This window comes from Acanthisitta chloris, unplaced genomic scaffold, assembly GCF_000695815.1.
Source record: "Acanthisitta chloris isolate BGI_N310 unplaced genomic scaffold, ASM69581v1 C16546458, whole genome shotgun sequence".
In the NCBI taxonomy this organism is placed as follows: Eukaryota; Metazoa; Chordata; class Aves; order Passeriformes; family Acanthisittidae; genus Acanthisitta; species Acanthisitta chloris.
In genome coordinates, this window is record NW_008702717.1 from 1 (window position 1) to 1,232 (window position 1,232).

Sequence of the window (1,232 nt, forward strand, 5' to 3'; positions counted from 1 at the left end):
GAGCTCCAGGAGTGTTTGGCCAAGGCTTTCAGGCACAGGGTTGACCTCCCACTCTAGTGGCATTCCCTCACCCCTGGAGTACTCACAAAGTGAGGGGAAAACCTCCTGTCGAAGTCTCGCTGGGCCAGGATCCCTCCCTGCCCGGGAGCACTGGTGAATCCCACCTGGGCCAGGAGGGAAAGCACAGCCTGAGCCACCTCTGCTCCTGCTCAGAGCTGGGCAGGGCAGGGCCAGGGACACCTCAGCCCCAGCACTCAGCTCCAGAGCACAGCAGCTGTGCCCCAGGGCCCAGATGGACACTCACCACGACCTGTCCCCCCTCCTGGGCCAGGTAGGTGATGGTGGCAGAGGTGAAGTTGAAGTAACCTGCCTTGAGGGGCCTCAGCACCACCGTGTGGGACACGTTACTTGCTCTGAGCCACTCGCTAAGGAAACGGTCGTGTTCCAGCACAGGAGAGAAGGGAGGGAGGGGGAAGAGCAGCCTGGGACCAGGGCAGAGGTCAGAGCTGCTGCCAGAGCCCAGGGCTCGGCTCACAGCCAGCCTGACCCACCCAGGGCTGACCCACAGCTCCTGCCCAGCCACAGGCACTGCTCAGGGCCTGCTCCTGCCTGCAAGGAACTGCATCTTCCCAGCACCTGCCAGGGCAGCACAGGTTGGCTCTGGGCCCTGCCAGGCTCTGGCAGCCATTCCAGTGACAGCAGCTGGAGACAGGAGGAAGCTGCAGGTGCTCAGCGGGGAGAAGGTGTCGGGAGAGATCCCGAAGCATGGAAGGATACGGAGCAATCCTGTCCCACTTGACGTTGAGCATCCCAGAGACGATGCCAAAGTCCTCTGGGGGGAAGGAATCATCTGAGAGCTCCACATCCAGAGCAGCACTGAACACAGAGAGAGGGAGGAGAAGGCAGTGTTAACCCTTGGCACCCGCTCAGTGTGCAGGAAAGCACAAAGCTGAGAGCTCATCCTGAGGGAAGGAAGACCTGAGGTGTGAGGCATGGAGTCACCAGGAGGAGATGGGGAGGAGGGTGGAAGTGTCTTTCAGGGACACTGCAGAGAGAAGAAGGCAAAGCTGAGAGCAAAGGCCTCAGAGACACAAACACACGGTGGGGCCGTGGCAGGAGCTGGCAGTTTGCTGCACTCCAGACTCATCCCACGGGGACAAAGCTGGGGCTGAAGAACAACTAAACTCGGTGTAACTCACTGAGTATCATTCATAGAATCAACCAGGTCGGAA

The 1,232-nt window shown here is 60.2% G+C and overlaps 1 protein-coding gene across 1 annotated transcript; it reads right to left on the reverse strand.

Moving 5' to 3' along the window:
* Positions 1 to 71: 71 nt before the first annotated feature.
* SSR2 (signal sequence receptor, beta (translocon-associated protein beta)) lies at positions 72 to 876 on the reverse strand (the record flags this gene model as incomplete). Its single annotated transcript, XM_009083302.1, has 3 exons — positions 72 to 164; positions 305 to 413; positions 778 to 876. Coding segments are annotated over 3 exons (301 nt in total), but the record flags the coding sequence as incomplete, so codon positions are not given.
* Positions 877 to 1,232: the final 356 nt, after the last annotated feature.